Source organism: Symphodus melops, assembly GCF_947650265.1.
Source record: "Symphodus melops genome assembly, chromosome: 4".
Classification (NCBI taxonomy): Eukaryota; Metazoa; Chordata; class Actinopteri; order Labriformes; family Labridae; genus Symphodus; species Symphodus melops.
The window spans coordinates 645,463-670,397 of record NC_136694.1 but is presented as its reverse complement, the minus strand read 5'-3'; the positions used below and the strand labels follow the sequence as shown (position 1 = coordinate 670,397).

The 24,935-nt window shown below is 43.5% G+C and overlaps 2 protein-coding genes across 2 annotated transcripts in view; both read right to left on the bottom strand.

The window, feature by feature from the left end:
• The window catches only part of LOC306822720 (V-set domain-containing T-cell activation inhibitor 1-like), a 134,239-nt gene that overhangs the window by 23,782 nt on the left and 85,522 nt on the right, over window positions 1–24,935 (bottom strand). The window lies entirely within an intron of this gene.
• Window positions 63–2,317, bottom strand: LOC306822715 (uncharacterized protein). Its single transcript, XM_079341891.1, has 4 exons — window positions 1,943–2,317; window positions 1,610–1,775; window positions 1,407–1,522; window positions 63–1,161 (listed from the first exon to the last, which is right to left on the bottom strand). Exons 1-4 carry the CDS (start codon window positions 2,081–2,083, stop codon window positions 349–351), a joined length of 1,236 nt encoding a protein of 411 aa, XP_079198017.1. The 5' UTR covers window positions 2,084–2,317; the 3' UTR covers window positions 63–348.

Genomic DNA, 24,935 nt, shown 5'->3' with positions numbered 1-24,935 from the left:
AAAATAATACAAGTAGAAAAAGCAACACAAGTATTTCTTTCAAATATGAAGATGCAAGAGCATTTGGACATGGAGAAAGTTTAATTTTTTGCACAGGGAATTTCAGGTAAATCAAATATCAAAATATAAATACTATATAAATTTGAACACTAAAATAAACAAAGAAGCACAAACAAAAGGTGTGTATATAAAATATTCTAAATCTTGGAATATTAAAAGTTTATCCATTACATTTCAATTTCTAATTATTTTTTAATTTCCAGAAATGTATTGAATGTGTAAACAACATATTAAATGCTATAAAAAAAAACGTTACGTCAGCTTTAAGAGGCTTTAACATGCCAAAGCCTATATGTAGTTGTCCTGCCAGGGAATCTTGCCTGCAGAGGAAACAAAGTAGCTCTTCAGCTTGTCTCTGTTTTGTTTGGCAGCAATGGAGCTATTGCAGGGTTTTCCTGGTTGAAGAGGGAGCATGGGTGCCAGACCATTTTGTCTCCAGGTACCCTCAACAATTCTGTGGTAACAGTCGTCTGAGTCCATCAGGGCTGGAGGTGCATATGTGGCAGACCTAATCCCACATAAATAATTGTGGAGACAAACACATGCTAAGGCAACCTTCTGTACCTTGTCTGCGTCGAGCATTATGGTGGTGCGGAAAACTCTCCACCTGTTGGCAAGTATTCCAAATCCATTTTCGACCACTCTGCGTGCTCGAGAAAGCCTGTAGTTAAAGACTCTCTGCTCATAGTCCATTTGACGAAAGGAGTACGGCTTCATGAGGTCCGTGCGCAAAGGATAAGCATCATCACCCAGGATCACAAAGGGTGCTTCTATGTCTGACTGTGGAAGTGGTTTTGCTGCAGGGATATTTAGAAGGCCCTGGTCCAGCGCTTTCTTGAAATCCGATTCATTAAACACACCTGCATCTGACGCTCTTCCCTGTGCCCCCACACTAACATAAAGAAACTGATACTTTGCATCAACAAGAGCCATCATTAATACAGAGAAATGCCCCTTGTAATTACGGAAGACACTTCCACTATGAGCAGGGGGCAAAATGCTGATATGTTTGCCATCTAGGGCACCAAGACAATGGGGGAACTGCCACTTCTGATGAAAATCTTGCGCAATCTCCAGCCATTCCTCCTCTGTAGTTGGTGTCTGAAATGACAGAATTATGCATATGGGAAAAGACCTCAAATAGTTCAACTTCCATTGTGTATATATCTTTTTCCTTGGCTTTCTGTATTTCACATATAAATAATACTGAGAACATATTTTAAAGAAATACATTTTAAAAATGTTTACTGTTAAAATCAAATACATACTGATATATAAAAAGAGATCACATGCAGTATGTGTTTAATTTGTGTGTGTATTTCAAAAAAACATTTAATTAGACTTACCTTGAGATAATCCTTAGCAAATGCTTGGTACAGGGCTTCACATGTTTCGGTGACAATCTTGGAAATGGTTGACTTTCCAACTCTAAACTGGAAGTTTAATGATGAAAAGGAGTCTCCTACAAGATAAAGAAACAACATGAGTTTCATTCACCCGATTAAGTAAAAGTAAACACGATAAACAAAGCAGACTTTTGCAAACAAACCTGTTGCCAAGAATCTTAGCGTTAACACCAGTCTCTCCTTCGCAGAAATGGACAGCCTCATGTTTGTGTCCTGCTTTGTGATCAATGGGGCTACTTTATTGAGGACAAACTCAAGCTCCTTCATATTCATTCGCAGTAACTCCCTGACCCCTTCTCTGTCAGAGACCTGTGAAATATGAAAATATAAATGATCGGCATAAACATCCACAGCTGCAGTCCACCAGTGTATTATGTATCTTATGAATGTAAAAACGTTTATGAACGTTTATTTCAATGGTAAACAATCAGGGTTGTACGTAACGACATTTCTATGAGAAAAAAACAACTACTCACCGCCATATCATCATGGAGCACGTACAGTCCACGCTCCCGTTGTCTCCACTCCTTTGACCAACGCCTTTTCTTTTTAAAACGTGTTTTGTCGCATAAAAACACAGCACAAACGATCAAAACCGCATCCTCTTCGCCCGTCATGTTTGTTTACTCTGGAATCACGTTTAATCTCGTGAGGTTTTGCGAGATTTCCTGTCTGATCGGGGGATGTTCGCGAGTGAAATCGGTTCGTGTGTGGTGTGTTGATGTTGCCGTGTGGCTGCACACCACACACTGTACGACCGAAACTGTAAAACCTCCGATTATTTATCGCCATGTGTGTGCTCTCTACAGTTTGGGAAATCGGCCGACAATTTTAAAATCCTGCCGTGTGAACCGGCCTTTACTTACTTACATCTCTTTTAATCATAAAGCTGCCACCTGCTGTTATCGCTACAGGCTAACATTAGCGTCTTCAGCAGCCTGGGATGACTCGACACTTTACAACAACTATCCATTTAAACTGCTCGCAACCAGAACAAAGCTCAAAGTGAACATGTAAATCCACGCCATCACTATAACGTTAATATTTGTGTGATGGCCTTGGGACATGGACTAATGTTAACGTCAGTAAAAAGTCCCCCGTCTGATGAATGACAGCGTTTAACGTTAGGGCGATATGAACCAAAGTCAATGTTAAGGTGCATTAAAAGGATATTCAGCCTTATGTGACAAGATGATGTAGAGTAACGTCAACGTTGAAAAGTGATTCACTTAACCAACATTAATGTTAGTAGGATATGAGCAGCCATCTAACATTATGATTGGTCATATTGGAAAACAGAAAATAAAAGACTGAAAGTCTAAATTAATGTTAACCAACGAACTAACAAACTAAATGATGCTAGGTTACCGTTATATTTGCTATAACTCAAAGTAAGTTAACTAGCTGAAAAACGTCACGATACGCCAGTCAACAAGTAAAAAGTAATGACTTTGCCATAATGGTTTTGTTATAATTAATAGTACTCGTGTATTGATATTGTTTAGAGTGAAAATGATGTTTAAAAAATGTATTTTAGGTACTTAGCGAAGTCCAACGTTAAAACACAGCCGACCGTTTGTCAGTCGCGAGGAGAGAAGTGGGCGGGGCTTCTGACCCCGCGCGGGGTTGTGACAAGGCCAGCTCAGCCGTTGGATCACTTCAGCCTCTCTCAATCACCTAATATTGGGTCAATATTCCCGCCGTGGCCAAAATCAACCCAGTGAAATGAGCCAGCAGCTCAGCACCCAGCAACTGGGTCATGTAAATGAGCCAGCATTATTTAGGGAGTATATTAAACAAGAATTAGATGACTCAGAGTTCATAGTTCAACATTCCTGGAGCATTTAGCTCCGCCTACTCCTGACCCTGTGGAGTTGTTGGAGGAGACAAAGAGGAAGTGTGTGTGTGCAGGGTGAATAGTGGGAGTAATAATGAAAGTAAAGGCCAGTCTGCTCTTCTGTTCAGGGTTTCCTGTTCACATGAATCTGTCTCAGTGGATCTGTTGGCTTCCTTTAAAGCCTGTTTCTGCAGCATGCTGTCACATGGAGATCAGAGAGTGCTGCACACGTTCATCTCCTCACCCAGCAGGAACCAGCACAGCTCATTCAGAGAGAGGAGGGAGGAGATAAGGAGGCAGATAAAGTGTGTCACTGTCTGATGTGGATTAATGATTGTCAGTCTGAACAGCTGCTTCCTTAGAAACAGATCAAATAGAATGACAGGTGAGTTTATGAGCTGCACACCTCCATTTAAAGTCACATCAACTTTATAACATGCAATCAATAGTACAAAGTATCGGCTCGCCTGCCTTGACTCACATCTGAAGTTGATTGAAGCCAAGCCAAGCACAGGTTTATTCTGAACAACATGGATCCACTCATTTATTCATTTCAAATCATTTCAATCTCATTCAAATTCAAATCAAAAAACTTTATTGACCTCGGGGGGAATTCACAGACACATGGAGCAGAAAGACAGAGCAATAAAAAATTAAATAAAAACACAGATTCATGGGGACGACTTCAAATGACATTTTTACATAAGCTGTACATACAGGGGCGGCTGTGGCTCAGTGGTAGTCAGTCGTCTCTTTACAGGGAGGTTGGGGGTTCGATCCCTGTGTCTTCACTCACCCCAACCTTCAACAGCCCTGCCAGAATGGCATCCAAAATGCCCTGGCTATGAGCGTGGTCCAGGGCAGTTAACTGGATGAGCTTGTTCACTGGTTTGCCATTCTCGAGGTCGGTGCAATAGATTAGCTCCTGGTCTTTCACAGATCGGTCAACTGAAGAGTCAGACATGATTGAAAAGAACTTGGCTGATCGCAACTTTTCTTGAAGGTCCTCGATGAAGCACAAACCAATGGCTTGGATAAACATGCGGCATGCCTGGTCATTGCTATAAGTGGTGCCGAGATCTAGACCGTTTGTTTGATGCAGATTCACCAGCTTCAGAAACATGGTGAAGGCGGCTTCTTCTTTGGCAACAAAGTAGGCAATGTTGAAGAGTTTTATCATCTTTTCTTTATTGCTACATCCATTCTGTCTAAAGCTGACACTAGTGCTCCTCTTTCTGGGTTTAGTCAAACTTTTAGGGCATCTTCAGCTGACTTGTGTAAAGTTGTGTCTGCATGCTCTTTGATGCTCCTGATTCTGACCTTCTCTCCTGTCACCCCGTGGAACAGGCGGTTCCCCGTGGCCTGAGCTGGACACCTCCTGCATGTTTTGCACTACATTAGTTGTGCAGTTTCATCATATTCAATAAATGAAACGCTCTTTTTCCAGTCAGGGAGAAATGTTCTTTTTCGTTTGGCTTCATAGCCAGAGCTGCTTTGTTTCTGAGGAGAAGTGGAAAATACATATTTGGTCAAAACGTTGCATACGTGGAAAGATTTGACAACAATCTTTATTATTCACATATATGAACTTAGAAAATACAAATTCACACTAAAAGATGAGGATTCATTTTAAAGTAATCCATTTTAACTGCTTTAAGTTTTATTTTGTAATAGACCCTTACATTTTCTGATATAATATGGATACAGGTCAATTTGATCATTGACATGCACGGAGGTAGAGAGAGAGAGAGAGAGAGAGAGAGAGAGAGAGAGAGAGAGAGAGAGAGAGAGAGAGAGAGAGAGACCTGCTCACATGTTGTCATAAACACTTTGAGTTTCTTGATTCAAAGTCATCTTAAGGTATTTTAGGGCCGGGCATTAAAACATGATCAAATGTGCCCAAACCAACAGATGTGAACTTTTCCTTCAGCGCTGCTGCGTCACCTTCTTTTACTAACAGACCTCAACTCAGTAAAAGGGTTTTCATTCTGAGCCTTGTAGTCTGTTCTTCTGCGTGTCCTTACAATGATAATCTAAAACTGTCACTGACTTTTTATGCGCCATGAATCTGTGCGAGCTCCGTGGACAGAGTCATTTGAGGACGCGTCATAGCGCTGCTCTGTGGCTAAACCACAGGACCTCTGTATGATCGGCCCCATCATACAGAGGTCCTGTGCAACTGAGCAAATAAGACAAAACAAATACCTCTCCTTCAATCTCTTGAAAATCTACATTCTGTATAACCTCTCTCTTTTTGTTCAGTGGCAGCCTGATTGCTTATTACAGCAATACAAGAGCAGCTCGTGCGCTCTTTTCTCCCTGCTGAGAAATAGTTCAAAGTGCCCGTTTATTTTACATCTCGTCACATTTTACGTTTAAGACCCCCAAATAACACAAATAACTAAAAGAGACCACAACAATGTAACATTGAAATGGACTTAATAACATTATGCTTGATCTAATACAACTTTAATCACAGCCTCTGGCTGGCTTAAGTTCGTGTTACTTATCGAGGTTATGATCAGTTTCTTACTCTAACGTAACTTGAATGAATGACATTAAAAAAACTAAAGAAATGTGTCCTTAGCTCAGAGTCGGGGTTTGTAACATTAGACAATGATGCGGCAGCTGAAGTGCCCTCTCCAGGCTCCATCGTAACCTTTAACCAACGTAACATACTTGTGCTGGTCCTGTCAGCAAGCCGTTTTTTAATGAGGGGATATATGGACCGACACGTGGCGGGAAAACGTCAGAATGTTTATATATATATATATATATATATATATATATATATATATATATATATATATATATGTTTATATTGGGTCTCGCGCACAGAAACCAAAATATACATATTGTAGCGCGAGGAGATGCGCTGACTTGTAGTCAGCTGGTGGTGTAGTATCTCATTTACTTAGCGGAGGGTTTGACAAATGGCCGTCCCGACGGTGTCCCGGGGGAGATTTCAGTTCGTCCCAAACACGTTTTTTATCGTCCTCGGGACGACGGGACGCCGTTAGTCTCGAGCCCTGCAAAGAGGGCAAAAAAAAAAACGACCAATCAGAGGGGAAGGAGAAACCAGGAAGTGACCTGAGGCAGATGAAGAGGAGAAGTGAGATATAAATGGGGAATAGCGCCATCTGCTGGTGCACAAACAACAATACGGGTTGTTCCCTCCACCTCCCTTTAGCAACAGTGCAATGCTGCCATCTGGTGGTGAAAAGGTGGAATGACATTAAGAGGGTTTCTCTGGATTTTTCACATATTTGGAGTTCAAGATCAAGCAATAAAAAAAATTACAATTATTGATCTTTTAATGAACAGATGACTTTGTTCATGTTTTGTTTTATTTCCCTTTATTTATCGACAGTATGATCTGAAAACGTTTTTCAAATGACTGAAGCAGTTTTTTTAAAGCCTGATCAGGAGGACTCCCAGAGGATCCAAAAACCCTCCACAACAACTCCACCGTCACGCTCCATACTCTTCTTCTAAACTGCACGAGGCTTTAACATGTTTGTTTTTAATGTGTGATTTAACAGTGAGGTCTTTGACTGTGTGAAGCTGTCGGATAAAGCTGGATCTGTAAAGTGTGATCTGATGTTATTTCATTCAAACCATCTTTTGTGTGTCAGTGATTGTCCTGACTGTTGACCTAATCTGTGCTAAGACTTGTGTATATAGGACTCTAATAAAGAGATGAACACAACACATGCAGAAAGTGATAAATACAGAAAAGGATGAGGAATTTGTTTGTAGAGAAAGTTCAGTCAGGAAGACTATATTTGGCATGTTTTATTGTTTGTTCTCATTCTTTCCTGTATGACAGCAGCTGTTGAAGCCATGACTTTGATTTATGTTCCTTCAATGATTTCGGTCTATAACCATCAGGACTGACTCTGGAACCTCTGAGGAGAATCTAGAGTTCATTTCCTGACAATGAAGCACATGGTCTGTGTTGGATCAGCAGCAGCTGAAGATCAGAGAAGATGTGATGAAGCCTGGATTACATTCATGAAGTCATCCTGCATTAAAGCTGCAGAGAGGAAACGTCACAGCTCCAAGGATGTGGAATGAACATGCTCCTCAGCTCGCTCCAAAGTCCAGGCGCTTTCTTTTTTTTCTCTGTGTGTGTCTTTAATCTAAAATCCAACAGCATTACCTTCAAATGCAATGGCTTCCTTGAGGTGAACCTCTGAAGTCTGGCTGGTTTGAACTTGTCTTTGGGACAGAGGGAGCAGTGGACCTGACTGCAGCATGTCGTGCAGCGTTCCACTGCAGGCTTTCCACCTCACTGAATGATCCAATGATGCATCTAAAGAGGATATAAAATGCATTCTGTTACATGAACTTCAATTCAAATGAATGTATACAGCCTGCAGACGTAGATTGTCTTTCCTTACAGGTAAAATGGACACTTGCAGCAGGTAGTGTACATGAGGCCTTACCAATGTAGAAGAAGAAATAATGACTATGACACTACGGGTTCAAGTCCGGCATTCAAAAACATAGTGAAGTGAAAGTGGCTGAAAGAAGACACTTGAGTCATTTAGTATGTTATGTTAGAAAGAGCATTGACTAGTATCAACAATAAAAGTAGTGATGGTGCAGAAGCCTGCTGTTTCTCTGTCATTTCACTTCCTATTCCTTTTGTTTATATGCTTTAGTACACAACAGAGGTGGACAAATACACATTTCAATGGTGCCATAAAGTCCTGACACCTTGTGATCCCACTTGTGCACTTCAACAGGTGATATCATGAATGAGCTGGTCGACCTCTGGGAAAACATCATGGTGTGCTGCTGCATCGTGTCGGTAGCTTGGCTGTCTCACATATCACGTTTGTGAGTTCAGAAAGAAACGTTTGCAACAACAGAGTTTACAACAATGTTTTATAACGCTGCAAACACATACATGCCAACAGTGACTTTACCTTATGCACTAAAAAGTTACTAATCACTGACAACTTCAAGTGTTGATACTAACCGCTTTGCTGAAAGTGAACGTTGATTTAAAAGGACAACCCAAACCGACATCATGTCACATCCGGTAATCTGCATCATTAATGACTCCTGTATTGATGAAGAACACAAGAAAGCATGGATTTACTTTCTGTCGAGAAGCAACATCAGTAACTCACCGCTGCATATGTCGACTCGCTGCTCTTCGTCCAATCAAAAAGCAGGTGAAAACGTCCTTTCAAGTTGTCCCTTCCTCGTGGTATTTTGCGCTTCATATCAGTTAACACAGCTCTGAGGGAGAAACTGTGCAGACATGTGGCTCTTTGTTACATAACACAATCCAGCTGTGTTTCAGAGCAGGCTGTGTGCGGCCAGGAGAAATACAGACCAATAAACAATCAGCTGTTTAAACACAGCCAGGATTTTTAATGCTGCTGTCTTACGGGACCAATCAACAGACTGCAGTGTTTAGCTCCACCTTTCACCCCGGCTGTAGTGTCGATGGACACGCCTCTCTCTCTCTCTCTCTCTCTCTCTCTCTCTCTCTCTCTCTCTCTCTCTCTCTCTCTCTCTCTCTCTCTCTCTTTACTGTACCCTTTATAACAAGTTTAATTCTTTAAAAAAAAAGATTTGATTGAATCTTTTTTAAACCAATCAAGGAATCGATGTGGAGTGATGGATCGTTGAACTCCGAGGTCTCCTCATTACAGAAAAGGCGGCACTTTTCATCTGATTTAAAGCCAGATACTGCTTCCTGACAGTGACTCCGCCCACTGAGACATCTCCTGCACACCCTCTGTAAAGTAGTGCTCTCAGTGGTTCAATTCAGCTTTGTATAACTTTATGTCTTTCAAGCAGCAGGAACTGAGCCATCGACTGGAGGAGTTGGATATCAGCATGTTAAACATTCAAACTTCTCCCTGTGAAGACGGAAGAAGAAGAAGAAGAAGAAGAAGAGAAACCTCAGTCCTCACAGCTTCATGAAAACCAAACTGAAGAGAGCAGAGACACACAGCATATAAAAACAGAAGCTGATGGAGAGGACTGTGGAGGAGCAGAACCAGACAGAGACTTTAATCCAGACAGACATTTACAGCCACAAACTTTTCACTTGCCAATAATTCAGCTGTTCAGTGTGTAAAATAAGTTGTTCTTCTCGAGCAGCTGTTGTGGTACACATGAGGACCCACACGAGAGAAACCCTTCAACTATTCAATTTGTGGTAAAACATTTGCACGAAATGGAGATCTGAAGTCCCACATGGCAGTTCACACAAGAGAGAAACCATTTAGTTGTCCAGTTTTTTAGTAAAAGATTTGCATGAAATGAGGATCCGAAGTCCCACATGGCAGATCACATGGGAGAGAAACCATTTAGTTGTTCAGGTTGTGGTCAAACATTTGCTCTAAAAGGACAGCTGAGGGGGCACTTGGCAGTTCACACAGGAGAGAAACCATTTAGTTGTCCAGTTTGTAGTAAAATATTTGCACAAAAATAGAGATCTGAAGTCCAATATGGCAGATCACATGGGAGAGAAACCATTTAGTTGTTCTGATTGTGGTAAAACATCTGCACTAAAAGGACAGCTGAGGGGACACTTGGCAGTTCACACAGGAGAGAAACCATTTAGTTGTTCAGTTTGTGGTAAAAGATTTCCCTGGAATAGAACTCTGATGCTCCACTTGGTAGTTCACACGGGAGAAAAACCATTTAGTTGTTCAGTTTGTGGTAAAACATCTGCGCTAAAAGGACAGCTGAGAGAACACTTGGCTGTTCACACAGGAGAGAAACCATTTAGTTGTCCAGTTTGTAGTAGAATATTTGCACAAAATGGAGATCTGAAGTCCAACATGGCAGTTCACACAGGAGAGAAACCATTTAGTTGTCAAGTGTGTCGTAAAAGATTTGCATGACATGAAGATCCGAAGTCCCACATGGCAGTTCACACAGGAGCGAAAACATTTAGTTGTTCAGTTTGTGGTAAAACATCTGCACTAAAAAGACAGCTGAGGCTCCACTTGGTTGTTCACACGGGAGCAAAACCATTTTGTTGTTCAGTTTGTAGTAAAAGATTTGCATGACATGAAGATCCGAAGTCCCACATGGCAGTTCACACAGGAGCGAAAACAGTTAGTTGTTCAGTTTGTGGTAAAACATCTGCACTTAAAAGAAACCTGAGGGGACACTTGGCCGTTCACACAGGATAGAAACCATTTAGTTGTTCAGGTTGTGGTAAAAGATTTCCCTGGAATGGAACTCTGAGGCTCCACTTGGTAGTTCACATGGAAGAAAAACCATTTAGTTGTTCAGTTTGTGGTAAAACATCTGCACTAAAAAGACAGCTGAGGGGACACTTGGCGGTTCACACAGGAGAGTAACCATGTTGTTGTTCAGTTTGTGGTAAAACATTTACACTAAAAGGACAGCTGAGAGGACACTTGGCAGTTCACATAGGAGAAAAACCATTTAGTTGTCCAGTTTGTAGTAAAATATTTGCACAAAATGGAGATCTGAAGTCCAACATGGCAGTTCACAATGGAGAGAAACCATTTAGTTGTCAAGTGTGTAGTAAAAGATTTGCATGAAATGAAGATTCAAAGACCTACATGGCAGTTCACATAGGAGGGAAACCATTTAGTTGTTCAGTTTGTGGTAAAACATCTGCACTAAAAGGACAGCTGAGGGGACACTTGGCAGTTCACACAGGAGAGAAACCATTTAGTTGTTCAGTTTGTGGTAAAAGATTTCCCTGGAATAGAACTCTGATGCTCCACTTGGTAGTTCACACGGGAGAAAAACCATTTAGTTGTTCAGTTTGTGGTAAAACATCTGCGCTAAAAGGACAGCTGAGAGAACACTTGGCTGTTCACACAGGAGAGAAACCATTTAGTTGTCCAGTTTGTAGTAGAATATTTGCACAAAATGGAGATCTGAAGTCCAACATGGCAGTTCACACAGGAGAGAAACCATTTAGTTGTCAAGTGTGTCGTAAAAGATTTGCATGACATGAAGATCCGAAGTCCCACATGGCAGTTCACACAGGAGCGAAAACATTTAGTTGTTCAGTTTGTGGTAAAACATCTGCACTAAAAAGACAGCTGAGGCTCCACTTGGTTGTTCACACGGGAGCAAAACCATTTTGTTGTTCAGTTTGTAGTAAAAGATTTGCATGACATGAAGATCCGAAGTCCCACATGGCAGTTCACACAGGAGCGAAAACAGTTAGTTGTTCAGTTTGTGGTAAAACATCTGCACTTAAAAGAAACCTGAGGGGACACTTGGCCGTTCACACAGGATAGAAACCATTTAGTTGTTCAGGTTGTGGTAAAAGATTTCCCTGGAATGGAACTCTGAGGCTCCACTTGGTAGTTCACATGGAAGAAAAACCATTTAGTTGTTCAGTTTGTGGTAAAACATCTGCACTAAAAAGACAGCTGAGGGGACACTTGGCGGTTCACACAGGAGAGTAACCATGTTGTTGTTCAGTTTGTGGTAAAACATTTACACTAAAAGGACAGCTGAGAGGACACTTGGCAGTTCACATAGGAGAAAAACCATTTAGTTGTCCAGTTTGTAGTAAAATATTTGCACAAAATGGAGATCTGAAGTCCAACATGGCAGTTCACAATGGAGAGAAACCATTTAGTTGTCAAGTGTGTAGTAAAAGATTTGCATGAAATGAAGATTCAAAGACCTACATGGCAGTTCACATAGGAGGGAAACCATTTAGTTGTTCAGTTTGTGGTAAAACATCTGCACTAAAAGGACAGCTGAGGGGACACTTGGCAGTTCACACAGGAGAGAAACCATTTAGTTGTTCAGTTTGTGGTAAAAAATTTCCCTGGAATGGAACTCTGAGGCTCCACTTGGTAGTTCACACGGGAGAAAAACCATTTTGTTGTTCAGTTTGTAGTAAAAGATTTGCATGACATGAAGATCCGAAGTCCCACATGGCAGTTCACACAGGAGAGAAACCATTTAGTTGTCCAGTTTGTAGTAAAATGTTTGCACAAAATGGAGATCTGAAGTACACCATGGCAGTTCACACAGGAGAGAAACCATTTAGTTGTCAAGTGGGTAGTAAAAGATTTGCATGAAATGAAGATTCAAAGTCCTACATGGCAGTTCACATAGGAGGGAAAGCATTTAGTTGTTCAGTTTGTGGTAAAACATCTGCACTAAAAGGACAGCTGAGGGGACACTTGGTGGTTCACACAGGAGAGAAACCATGTTGTTGTTCAGTTAGTAGTAAAACATTTACACAAAATCAAACTGAGGCTCCACTTGGTAGTTCAGTTTTCAAGTTGTTTTCAAACTGTTTGTTTTGCTTTCTTCATAAAAAAACACTGTTCTAACATACAATAGACATTCTTGATTGCAATATTTTTTTGATTGTATTTTGTAAATTGGCAAGTTGTTCATGATATTTACTGACCCACTTACAGAGTGCTTTATGAAACATTTCAACTGTTTAAGAAATCCAACGAGAGCAGAGGTTATGATACCCACAAGCATCCAATAAGGACTGAAGTGTTCTCTGTGCAGTACAGGATGCAAAATCAACTGGAGATCTGAGGCGACCTTTGGCTGTACAGAGAAGAGAGAGACCAGTTCGATGTTCAGTTTGTGGCCAAAGATTTGCACGAGCTGAGACTGACACACTGAGCTTCTGTCTCTCTCTATGTACGTCATTTTCTGCCCGTCTCTGAATTTACATCCTCATCATACCATGTATCTTTCAAAGTTCAAAGGTCGAGCATGTCATGTTGGCACATTATAAACAATCCAAACAATCACTAGAGATGCTACTCTGCATTAGAAGTTACGCTACACATGTTTCACATCATCAACACGTCCTCTCTTCTCCTGTCACTCAAACATCTCTGCTTCCTGTGACATCACTGCGCTCCTTATAGGTGTGTGTGTGTGTGTGTGTGTGTGTGTGTGTGTGTTTCTCACAGAGACAGATCTGGTGCTTGTGTTTTTTCTTTAGACTCTGGCCGTTGTCGTCTTTTAAAGGGATACTTCACCCATATGCATTAAGCCTTGTATCATTAGAAACATGGTTGTATTTTGTAGTAGTTTTTAATGGTTGTGCATCCAGCCTCATTTTGCACTGAGACAGGAAAGCTTCTTATCTCTTTGTCTTAAAAGGAGCCTCCAATGACACAAAAAAATCCTCATTTTGCATCATCGGAGGCTGATTTGGTGAGCAGGTGTGAAAAGGCATTGCTAGTTCCTTTAGCAATTTATATCTTTTCATCCAGTTTACTTTGAACAAGCAAAGTGGAACACATTTAAAGGCCCGTCACATAACGACTTACCAGAGCCGGCCCAAACCCACTTGGTGCCCGAGGTGAGATTTGAGCTGCTGCCCCTTGAAGCCTGTTGCGACCAACTCCACCTCCAATCACAATATTCATGCACTTCTAAAAGACTGGCACACAGCTTGACCTTCTACAGCTCAGCTTTATTTCAAGCTGATATTCAATGGTACGGTCAGTGTCACTGTCACACTCGTCTGACTCCTCCCCCACAAAGAGCGGGTAGCGAGCAGCGGTGTTGTGATGCATCAGCTCGAGCAGGGAGTATGAAAATAAAATCTGTTTTCTTTGCTTCTATTACTGAACGAAAGCGTGAAAATGAGGTTCAATCAAACAACAGGAAGTAAGAGCCCAACTAGCAGGGAACATTCCCACAAGAACATCTGGAATATGTTTAAAGGACATGTTGAAGATGGCCATCATTCAACATCATGTCCCTATAATGTGAACTGTTAAAGGAAGATTAGGTCACATTTGACACAGCAGAGATCCAGGATATGCTCTGAACATATCTGGGAGTCATGACTGTCTACAAGGAGTGACAGGCGAGTTGTCTGTGACGCTGCCTGAGTCGTATCTACGTCATGTTCACGTGGACGCGCTGGCTCCTCCCCTTCCTGTTTAAGTGAGGGAGGAGAGAAAAGAAGAAGAACAGACTGTACTCACTGATTATCTGAAGCTCATAGAAGCCTTTTGAGATCATTTCCTGCTAGCACAACAATGCAGCCCAGAATACTAAACATGAGAGTGACCTTATTATTTGATATCAATGAAAGTCATTAGTATCACTACATTCTTATCAGTAGTAACAAGAGCTCCATGTTAAGGAAGGAAATCAAGTCTCTGTCCATGTTGCTATGAGGAGCTCTACCTAAAATAAAGAGTGAAGGATCCAAGATTAGCTTGATGTCCACAATGGGACTTCTTTCTTTTTGTACGTGTGTCGTTTATGTGACGGTGGATTTTAATGGCGTGGCTCTGCCGTGGTGAAAATGGACTACTAAGAAACGTTCCCCGGTGCCTTCTTAGCGGTGAAATAATCCGGTCCTACCAAGAGGTTGGAATTGAAATAAAAGGAAAAGAGGCTAGCAGGCTACGAGTAACAACAGTGAATGGTTGTCACATTGAGAACGGTTGCTCTGGCTCACCTTCCTGTCCACTCCAACATCAACATGAATCCACAATAAGTATGATAGTACGACCAATGATGACTTGTTCCTGTTCAGATTCTTCATGTCTAGCCTCGATCCCTGAGCTGAAGGAGCAGCAGAAACAGCTGTGCTGCAGGTGACACAGGTGAATCCACTCCCTCCTATCAGGCCTCTCAGAAGAGGAGGAGAGCTCATTGTTCACTTTGCTCTCCAAATCACACCTGTTTCCTCTTTCTTTGCCCAGCGCGTCCACAAGTGACTCACTGTTGAAGTTCATGAGTTCAGTGATTCACTTTGTTTGTGACGCTCAGGCAGACTTGATTTATTGTTGATGAAAACATCAGCCTGTGTTTAAGGATACATGTGTGCCTGTTTGGATGATTGAACTTTATTTACAAGGATCTTGTGAAGCAGGCAGATGATGAATTGTTCCACTTTATTTCTCCTGAACAGGAACACCACTTGACAAATGAAGGCTGTGGAATCATCATCTCTCTGCCTTCATTCACATGCCTCACCTCACCTTTGGATGTCTATGAGCTTCAGCCGTCATCATTTAGGTTCAAACACTTCCATGGATGTAGATTTTGAGGCATACCCATGTACGACTGCACAAAGCATTCTGAGGTCAATGAAACGTGTTGAAGAAAACATCATCTGCCTCCCTTTTCACTCATCCTTACTTCTTCAACGGTCGGATGGAAACGGACTCGCTGGAAACGTTGCGGCAGCAAGGCATTGTGGGCCGGCATTATGTCGTCTTCTTTGTTAAAAGATGGTCGAATGTTTCCTGTGCTAAGAGGAGCTTATAAAAGAAGCATTGATCCACCTTTTCTGAGCTGTTAGAGAATTCAAACGGCTCTAATCATGGCCGCCACTGAAACGCTCCCGGCTCATTTCACTCAGTTAGGAACCGTCCTGAAAAGACAATTCAAACGCACCCTGAGCAACATCCATCGACTTTCATTCTTGACTTCAGGTTATTGTAAATGATTTTTACCCAATCTATAAATGTTGTGTTCAAGCCAAAGTGTAAAAAACTCCAGTTGGCCCGGTCGAATGCTTCTTGGATGTCTAGACTGAGTAACATGGTATTGTGTCTGTTGGTCTTAGTAGCAGATGTTATCAGATTGAATGTTGGCCTGACATTGTGAGCACCTTGTCTAGCAGGAATAAACCCTGTTTGGTCCACTTGAATTCTTTTCTTTATATTCTTCTTCATCCTCTGTGCTCACATGTTTGTTCCTATCTTTAAATCATTACAGAGGAAGCTAACAGGCCGTGAGTTGGCTCCTTCCCCTCCTTATATGTCAGACTGAAATGATGGCTTCTGACCGTGTTGTTGGAGGCTAACCTGATGATAGAGCCAAATGAAAGACTTTCAACAATACTGCTGTGACTTCAGTCATCAGACATTTATTCAGTTCCTCCAGGAACCCGTCTGTGCCGGGGGATTTATTATTTAGAGCGTCTCATGTTTCTGGACATGAAATTGGCCGTGTCATGTCAGTGGCTTCTTCCTTTGATAAAGTTGGTAGTTGTAGTTTTTGAAGGGAAATATGTGATTTGCCTTGTTATCAGTCTGATTCATGGTGTAGATTCTCGTCGTGTTGAGAATGCTTCTGCTGTATCAGATGGTTTGAACACAAGTTGCCTGGAGGTGGGGTGAATTATTTTGGAAACTCTTCTGTTTGATTGGGTTGAAATGCAAACAGGTGACTGGCTCCATGAGCCATCCCATAATATCTTTTGGCCCCTTCAGCTTTATATGTCAGTAAATCTTCAAGGTCACGTCTAGTTTGTTTCAGTTGAAGTAGTTTAGAGTTGTCTCATCTTCTCTCATGGTTCAACTCTAGTTCTCTTATTTTACAGTCCAACCACATTTGCTTTTCCAGTCTGGCTTTGTTTAGTCCAGATGTTAGTTCTGTTACTTTCCCCCCCTCCCATCAAACTGAAGGCCATCCTTGGCCATTCTCATTTATCTTGGAGTGTTCTTTTAGATGTTGTTTGACTTCTTTTGACAGCTTCTCATCAGAGATACAAGAGACGTGTTCAATCTGCAGTATTTCAAAGGTTCACAGTTATTGTAATGGCTGCATCATCACTTATGGTTTTGCTCTCTATGTTTTTACTCTCTGTTTTTATAACAAATCTGTTTCTCTGTCTAGAACCTTGAAACACCTGAGTGAGGCACACAAGCTGGATTTGTCCCCCCTCACTCACACCTTTATCTCCTGATCAGAACCGATGCAACACGGACCGCTCGACACGGTCAGAAGTTCATTTGTGGTTACACTCGAGATCTGACTCTCCCCATGCACCATTATAAGTTATAGCAATGAAAACTAGACAATTCCAGCAGAAATTGTGAGGGTGGTTGCCGTCTGTGTACGTGTTTCTGAGTTATACTGCAGTAAAACTGTTAGCGGGTCCTCGTTGTACTTCCACATTATGCCGGTGCTGTGATCTTCTTCACTTTATCTAATTACTACACTCTCTAAACTACTGCGGGGAGGTCCTCAGGCGAGACGCGGCACGGGCTCGTGCACTGTTAGCAGTGGCTAACATCGGCTAACTATCTCAAACTTTTACAAACTTATCCTACGGCGGGTCCTTGATGTAGGAAAAAGAATCCCACCGCTGCCACCAATGTAACCGAGCGTGTTTATGACGCCTACACTTAGGAAACTATAAAATAAAGAAGTACGGAGTCCTCCATGAATTGAACATACGTGTGCTCCTTTATTGCTACACACAGCGGACAACACAGCACGCACCCTTAAACACACACTTCCGTTCCTTGAACCTCTTCAAAATAAAAGGTAACTCTCAGAACATAATAAAATACCTTACACTACCTTATATTTTTACCAATAAATATAAAAGAATATACACTTGGTTACAGCAGGCTAACATTTCAATGCTAAGGGCTATGCTACATTTATAAAATTGACCCTTTACCTTTGCTCCTATCCTTCTGATAAATGTCTGTATTGAGAGAGATGCCTTAAAGCCTGTGTCAGGGCAAATGGCGTCTGTGAGGAGTAGCGCCCAGGCAACCACCCTAATAATATTAACAATTGTAGTAGTGTGGTTTGCCTTTCAGGCAACCACCCTAATAATTAAGGTATGTTTTATATATTAGTAAAAGAAAGAAAAACAAGTTGAACATTATGGTTATATGATATATGGTAAAAGAAACAGAGCCAGATAAAGTAACAATAAATTCAAGCATTGCTTACTTCTTTCCCATCTTTAAACAACACAAATAAAATACTTGAGAGTGAACATCCTGAACGTTTTGACTCATTTATATGAACTTGACTTTATTGAAGACACAAATACAGGAGGATGTAAGGAGATGGAATTCCAATATGAAGCTTGGAGTGGAGGATGGAGTCTGTGAGAATGAACATCTTGTCCAGAATCTTCTGTTTGTTTCAGACTCTTCCAATAGAAAGAAGAGAGAAACAGTTCAATGAGTGGGATAGACTAATATCACGGTACATATGGCGAGGGAAAAGACCAGGAGAAGATTTCAAACTCTTCAACTGCAGAAGAAGAAGGGCGCTCTAACACATTATGATATATCTGCACAGTTGAGAACCCTGGTTTGCTGGTGCAGATCTGATTATCAAGCCAGATGGAAAACTATTGAAGAGAAGTTGTCAGAGAGCGTCCCAATCCAGGCATGTTTAGGGGATCAACGATTGGTTGAAAAGCTCCTGGATAAAGGGAATAGCTGGATGAATTGATCCCTGAAAACATGGTTCAGTATTATCAGCAGGACTGGCCTGTCTGATGAAATAAAGATACTGAGGTGGTGCTGGCATGACCCCGACTTCACCCCCAACAAACTGGATGTTCCTTACAAGTGATGGACCAAACAAGGCCTCTCCTCTTACTCTTCTTTTTTTAACCAGTGTTGTGAAATTGTGAATGTTGTTAGTATGCTGGGGTATACAAGTCTGGCCTAAGTCTTCTGTTAGAAAGACTGCAGCAATCCAGGAGTTTCTTCAATCGTCTTTAATTGTAATCCAACATGATACAAATCTCAATGCAGCTTATTCAGTGTGTGTGTGTGTGTGTGTGTGTGTGTGGTTTCAGTTTTATAGACGCACACTGCTGGAAAGTCCGACAACAACAGCGACAAACCACCTGTTTGCATCGCAGCACAACTCTGAACGGAGCAGGTCGGATGCGCATGACGATGACATCATGATCCTCGAGGTGCGTTCAATGACAATCTCGCGAAAGCCAGCATAGCGGAGCAGGGAATTTGCACAGCCGCCCCCAAAGACACAGAGTGAGTTTGTAATCCTCCAAATGTCCCTGCTGGAGATCGCGGTGACCGTCACTCATCAGGCATTGCAGGGAGTGGGATGAGCTTGACCACAGGACGGGTGTAGATTGTTCCTTTTATGTTCACTTCAGCCGACCGTATCTTGCTATCGTCGCTTGGGATCACTTTGGTGACACGCCCAACTGGCCATAGAGCTCTCGGCAACTGCGGGTCAACAATCATGACCACTTGGTCTGTGGTGAGGTCTGGGTTGGATGTGAGCCACTTCCGATGAAGCTGAAGAGTAGGAAGGTAGTTACGGGTAAACTTAACCCAGAAATGGTCAGCGAGTACCTGGCTGTGTTTCCAGCGACGACGCCCAAGCAGATCACTGTTGCCGTACACTGCTTGTGGCAAGGAGGCATCCCGCCGCCCCATAAGCATCAGATTTGGTGTAATAGGGTCCGGATCAGCAACATCAGATGTAGCATAACCAAGGGGCTTTGAGTTGAGAATCCCCTCAACCTCTACAAGAACTGTCATCAGGACCTCTTCGGGAACTGTTTGATTTTTTAGGACTACTTGAAGGGAAGCCTTGGCTGATTTGATCTCTCTTTCCCATGCACCGCCGAAATGTGGAGCAAGCGGTGGATTGAATTTGAAGCTAATGTTTTGTTTGGCAAGCTGTTGCTGTATCGATGGTTCGAGTGCAGAAAAGGCTTCTTGTAACTCGCGGTCTCCTCCCCGAAAGTTGGTCCCTCTGTCACAGAGGATCTCATATGGCTTTCCTCTTCGAGCCACAAATCGTCTTAGTGCAAGCAAAAAGGAGTCTGTGTCCATGCTGCACAAAAGGTCCAAGTGCACACATCGTGTAGTGAGGCATTTGAATATTATACCCCATCGCTTCTCCTGCCGGCGTCCTAGCTTCACTGTGTAAGGGCCAAAGCAGTCAACTCCAGTAGACCAGTATGGAGGTTGGCCGATACGTAGCCTTGCGGATGGAAGATCTGCCATCTTTGGAACAAGGGGTTTGCTGCGCCACTTACGACACTCTACACAGTCATGCTGGTGTTTTTTGATCACTTGCCGACCACGAAGTATCCAATATGTCCTTCGTATTTCTGCAAATACACGGTCAGGACCTGGATGTAAAAGACGGTTGTCATAATCCTTTATCAATAGCTTCGTAACATGGTGGTCTGGTGCAAGAACTATGGGGTGTATGTCATCCTCTTTCAGCATGTCGGCCTTTCTCAGTTTGCCTCCAACTCTGATTAAACCCAAGGCTTTGTCATAAACAGGTGAGAGAGGGAGCAAACGACTAGTATGGCTAAGAGGCTTACCAGACTGTAGTGCAGCAGACTCTGCAGGAAAACTCTGCTGTTGTGACCTTTTTAAGACCTCAACCTCTGTCTCGAGCCGGCTGGAAGCAGTCATAGCTGGAGCAGCCGCCCCGTGCAATGAATGATGGGTGGCATTCAATAGTTCAGACCATGAGTTAAACTGTGTGGGATCTGGATCCATGGGGCCTCTTGCTGTGATGTTGCCACAGAATGTAGTGTTACGCGTCTCCTCTGTTTGTATAGGAACCACTGTGGGGTGAGCTGGCCAGTCAACAGGGGACTGATGAAGGAATGCTGGGCCCTGCGTCCAGCGGTTAGGCTTAGTTAGATCCAGCAGCGATTTCCCCCTTGTGATATCATCAGCAGGGTTCTCTTCAGAGGGGACGTATCTCCAGCCGTCGGATCCAACAAGCTCCTGAATCTCTGCGATTCGAGTCCCAACAAACACTTTGTATTGCTGAGATTCTGACTGGATCCAATGTAGAACAGTAGTAGTATCTGTCCACAGTGTTGTTTGCCGTAGTGTCATGGTCAGTTCTGTTTGCAGGACCTTTGCTAACTGTGCTCCGGCAAGGGCAGCACAGAGCTCGAGACGAGGTATGGAGAGCTGTTTTTTGGGTGCTACACGAGACCTAGCTATCACAAAGGACACTTGAACTCTGCCCTGATTGTCTTCAACCCTTAAATAAGCCACAGAGCCATAAGCGCTCTCTGATGCATCGGAGAAGATGTGTAGTTCGACAGGTGTGCTGACATGACCATCTGATATGTAGCACCGTGGTAGACTGATGTTTTGCAATTGTGGCTCACGTTCCCATGCCTGCCACACAGAGAGGAGTTCGTCTACGACTGGCTCGTCCCAACCTCTTTCCTTCTTCCAGAGTGCTTGAACCAGGACTTTGGCTCTAGTTGTATAGGGTATTATGTAGCCTATTGGGTCGTATTGGCTTGCAAGAACTCTGTATATGTACCTCAAGGTGGGCGCAGTTACTGGAATTACTCGATTTTTGTATCCCAGTGTGTCAGAACTGCAATGCCACAGAAGACCCAGGGTTGATTCTTGAGGGTCAATCTTGTTTGCAGTCAACCATAGTTCACATCCTGCGGACTTGGCTTCTGTTGGCAGGTGAGCAATGACCTCAGGTATGTTACTGGCCCACTGTCTGATGTCGAAGCCCCCACCAGCGAGAAGAGTTCTCATCTGATCAATGAGCTTTCTGGCTTCGTCTAAAGACTGCAGAGACTGAAGGCAGTTATCTACATAGAAGGCCTGAAGCACAGAGTTAACAATCTCTTCGTTTCCTTTGCTGTGATCCTTTACATGACGCTGCAGTGCATAGGTAGCACAGCACGGGCTACAGGTAGTCCAAAAAGGCAGTACACGCCACTCATAGATGTCGGGGCTGCGCTCCTTTTCCCCATTACGCCACAAAAAACGAAGCAATGGCCGGTCCTCAGGGAGGAGCTGCACCTGGTGGAACATGGCACGAATGTCTCCGCTGATTGCAACGGCATGTTCCCTGAACCTGAGTAGCACACCTAGCAATGATGAACCTAGTGTAGGTCCAGGAAGCAGGTTGTTGTTGAGAGAAGCTTGCTGGTACTGAAATGAGCAGTTAAAGACAACTCTAGCCTTCCCATTATGGTGTACAAGGTGATGGGGGATAAACCACGACTCCTTTGAGTTGCTCACCTCCTCACTACTGATCTTGACAGCGTAACCAGCTTTCTCCAGTTTGTGAATCTCCTCATTATACACTGCTAATTGTTCGGGGTTATTAGCAAGACGACGCTCTGTAGCTCTCAGGAGTGCCATTACTGCTGTTGGAGGGGCATGAGGAAGAGGAGCATGCTTCTTTCGCAGCAGCGGAGTGGCATAGCGAGACACATCGTCAACGATGACCTGCACAGTTTTTTCTTCCAACTGCTCCAGGGCTGTTTTGTCTTCACCTGAACGGATCACTTCCTTGTTGTTTCTGAAAGGCAGTGTATCAAGCTGCCAAAGCCTCTCAACGTGTTGTTGCAGTTGTTCTGATGGCGAAAGGAATGATGTATGCAGACAGCTACTCTCACCAAGGGGATGCTGGAGAAAGTTGGCTGGTCCCTGTATGGTCCATCCAAGTACAGTATGAACAGCTACCGGGCCACCTATAGAACCATGACACACAGGCTTTGTTGGTGTTATCAAGTGGGCATTATCTGACCCTATGAGTAGCATAGGCTTGACCTTGTGGAAGGATGACAATGGAATGTCCTTTAAGTGTCTGTACCTACTTTTAAGGGATTTAGCTGAGCATGACTGCTCTGCTAGATTTAGCGTGTTGGCTGTGAATGCATGATGAATGCTGTGTTTCACTCCCCCTTGAGTCATTGCAGCCACTTTAAATGACACATCAGCTCCCTTCACATGCACTACATCTTGTCTGATTGTCCTCAAGGATAGGGTCTCTTCCTTTCCGACAAGACCGAGGTGGTGAACTGCTGCAGGTAATATGATTGTTCTCTCTGAACCGTCATCTAAAACAGCATATGTGTCCATTGATTTCTTCCCGTTATGCAGGCGAACAGGGAGAACTTTTAGCATAACCTTTCCTGAACGACTTGCTTGATTAGTGACAACAAGACTGGGAGATGTACTTACAGTTAGGACGTTCTCTGTGAGGGCGACATCATGGAGTATGAGCAGATGCTGCTCTCCGCAAGTAACACAGGGTTTCTTTAATGTGCAGTTCTCAGGCGGGTGGCCTCTGCCACACCTCCAGCATTTTTTCTTCTCCTTTATCCAGATTGTTTTTGCATTGCTGGTAAGTTTAGCAAAGTCAACACAGGCGTTCAGGTAGTGATCTTGGTTGTTGCAGTAAGGACAGTAGGGCTTGAAGCGATCCCGTTTCTTGTTTTGAGTTATGTGGTTAGGCCCTGTTGATGTGGGGTTAAGCTCAGAGGACACATGAGCTTCTTGCGGGCTACCAAGTAAAACGTTGGCATTTTTTAGGCCTTTTGGTCGAACTGGTTTGCGCTCCTTACTGTCAGTATGTGAAACCTCTGAAGGATATGTACCTGTGATACGGCGAGACACCTGCAATGTCTGTACCTTCCTCTCAAGCCACTCAGCAAGATCTGGGAGAGTATACGTGAGGCCACTGCCACTCTGGATAATTCCCCTGTTAAAACAGTGTTCGGCGAATGCATCCCTGAAGCTGGGAGGTAACTTTGTGAGTAATGTGTCAACATGGGATCCACACCTCAGTTCAGCTGATGCAGGGCCCTCCATGGTGCTTAACATTCCCACTAGGGTTCCAACTGATGCTGCAAAGTCCTCAAACCCTTGATAGTCGCCAGGTCTTACTGCTGGTGCATTCAGGATAGTCTTTATTTCGCCCTGTATAAGCTGTCGGGGTTGCCCATACCTTTGCATCAGAGCTTGCATGGCACTTGTGTATGGTGTGAAACTATTCACGAACCTCTTAGCTACTTGAAGTGCTGAGGGAAATCGGAGATGGTCAAGAAGGACTCGATATTTGTAGTCTTCAGTTAAATGTCTGTGAGGGCCAAGTATACTATCAAATCCCTTTTTAAGCAGAAGAAAGTCACTTTCTTTCCCTGAGCTGAACACAACTAATTTAGGTTTAGGGATTCCGTATGATGAAGCAATTGCCATTTCCATCATACTGGGTAGGCTGGGATTGTTCTGAGTCCACATGGATGCAGGATGCTGCCCTGACTGGGGATGCTCATGAGGATGTGGTGCAGGGTAATATGCATGTGGATAAGGCTGTGAAGCAGGCTGTCTGTAACTCTGGAATGCACTATATGGCTGTTGGGATGCAATTGGTGCAGACTGAACTGGTGATGCTTGCATCGATGGGAGCACTACAGGAGCCTGCGGCATCGGTGCAGGCAGTGGACCCCGTGTATGATGAGGCACAGTAGTTTCAGACAGTCTGGGCTGTACACAGGGTTCTAATGGCGTTGGTAGAGTTGGAGTCATAGACACTACATGCTGCGACAAAGAAGCAGGAGCCTGCTGGTGCCAAGATGGGGTAACTGGCTGCCTTGAGGATGCAGGCGGCTGTGTGGGCGGAGCTGGGGACACAGGCTGCCATAGGGAGGCAGGCGGCTGTGTGGGCGGAGCTGGGGACACAGGCTGCCATAGGGAGGCAGGCGGCTGTGTCAGCGGAACTGGGGACACAGGCTGCGATAGGTAGGCAGGCGGCTGTGTCAGCGGAGCTGGGGACGCAGGCTGCGATAGGGATGCAGGCGGCTGTGTCAGTGGAGCTGGGGACACAGGCTGCGATAGGGGTGCAGGCGGCTGTGGAGATTCTGTTCTGCTCGACACCAACATGGTTTGTTCTCTTGCTCTAATAGGAGGGATTGAATGGTGTGGACTAGACAGCTCTAGATGTGGGAGGCTACTGTACTGAGGCTGATATGTAACATGTTGGTATGAAGGACGAGCAATAGCAGTGTGGGTATGTGATGTTAATCGCACATTGTCCAGTTCCAATTCAAGCTCTTTCATCTGTTGACTCATCACCGGGTCCCGGTGGTGAGACTTGCCTCATGCTGGATG